Raw genomic sequence first — 1,247 nt, forward strand, 5'->3', positions numbered from 1 at the left:
TCTGCAGGGCTGATCCTGCAGGGTAAACCCATCCCAAAATCTGTCTGCAGGGCTGATCCTGCAGGACACATCCCAAAGTTCAGATCCCAATAGTAATAGTAATAAAACAAACCCAAAAATAATAAAAAAACACGAAAATTAAAAATGTCTTTCCCTACCAACTCTCTAAGGAAAGATTTGATTTAAGCTGGAGTTTTTCCTGCTGGACACACTGGGCTGAGCTGGGATCCCCCTCTTGGCCTGGTCACAGCCCCACTGGTCCCTCTCCATGCTTTAGTCTCACCTTCCTTACCCTGATTTCTGCTCATTTCTGCCCATTTCTCCCCATTTCTCCCCGTTTCTTGTGCCCAGGGATGTGAGGAAGTTCAAGGAAACCAAGAAGACACAGGGGCTTTGAGGGCAGTGTGTAAAAATAATGAAATTAAACCAAAAATAATTAAAATAAAACAAAAAATAAAATAATAATCATAGTAGTAGTAATAGTAATAATAATAGCAATCATAGCAATAATAGCAATAATAGTAATAATAGTAATAGCAATAGTAATGATAATAATGATAATGATGATAATAATAATAATAATAATAATAATAATAATAATAATAAAAATAATAATAATAGTGCCTTTCCCTACTAACTCTGTGAAGAAAGGCTTGACTGAAGCTGGAGTGGACACGCTGGGATCCCGCTGGCACCTGGAGCAGGATCTTGGCCTGGCCACAGTCCCACTAGCCCCTCTCCACTCTTGTTTCCCACCTTCCTAACGCAGATTTGTGCCCCTTTCTCCCCGTTTGTGGTGCCCAGTGACGTGAGGAAGTTCAAGGAGACCAAGAAGCAGTTTGACAAGGTGCGGGAGGACATGGAGATCTCGCTGGTAAAGAACGCGCAGGCGCCGCGGCACAAGCCCCACGAGGTGGAGGAGGCCACGGGCACGCTGACCATCACCAGGAAATGCTTCCGGCACCTGGCCCTCGACTATGTGCTGCAGGTGGGAGAACTGGGATGCCTTCTGTCCCTAAAAACCACAGAGTCATGGAAAGTGTGGATCCCAGCAGGGATCAGCCTGCACAGAAGGGAGACGTGAATACTTTGGATTTAATAATAAATGATTATGTAAAATAATAAATCATGTTATTGCATTATTATATTAAATTTTATTATTATTTTATATTTATATTATATTATATTATATTATATTATATTATATTATATTATATTATATTATATTATATTATATTATATTATAT

General features: G+C 39.8%; 1 protein-coding gene across 1 annotated transcript in view; it reads left to right on the top strand.

Moving 5' to 3' along the window:
* Nucleotides 1-1,247, top strand: part of ACAP3 (ArfGAP with coiled-coil, ankyrin repeat and PH domains 3) — a 70,332-nt gene that overhangs the window by 39,117 nt on the left and 29,968 nt on the right. Inside the window, exon 5 of the mRNA XM_015648028.1 lies at nt 805-988. Coding sequence (XP_015503514.1) covers nt 805-988 — 184 coding nt within the window. The remainder of the gene's footprint in view (nt 1-804; nt 989-1,247) is intronic.

This window comes from Parus major, chromosome 21 (assembly GCF_001522545.3).
Source record: "Parus major isolate Abel chromosome 21, Parus_major1.1, whole genome shotgun sequence".
Lineage (NCBI taxonomy): Eukaryota > Metazoa > Chordata > Aves > Passeriformes > Paridae > Parus > Parus major.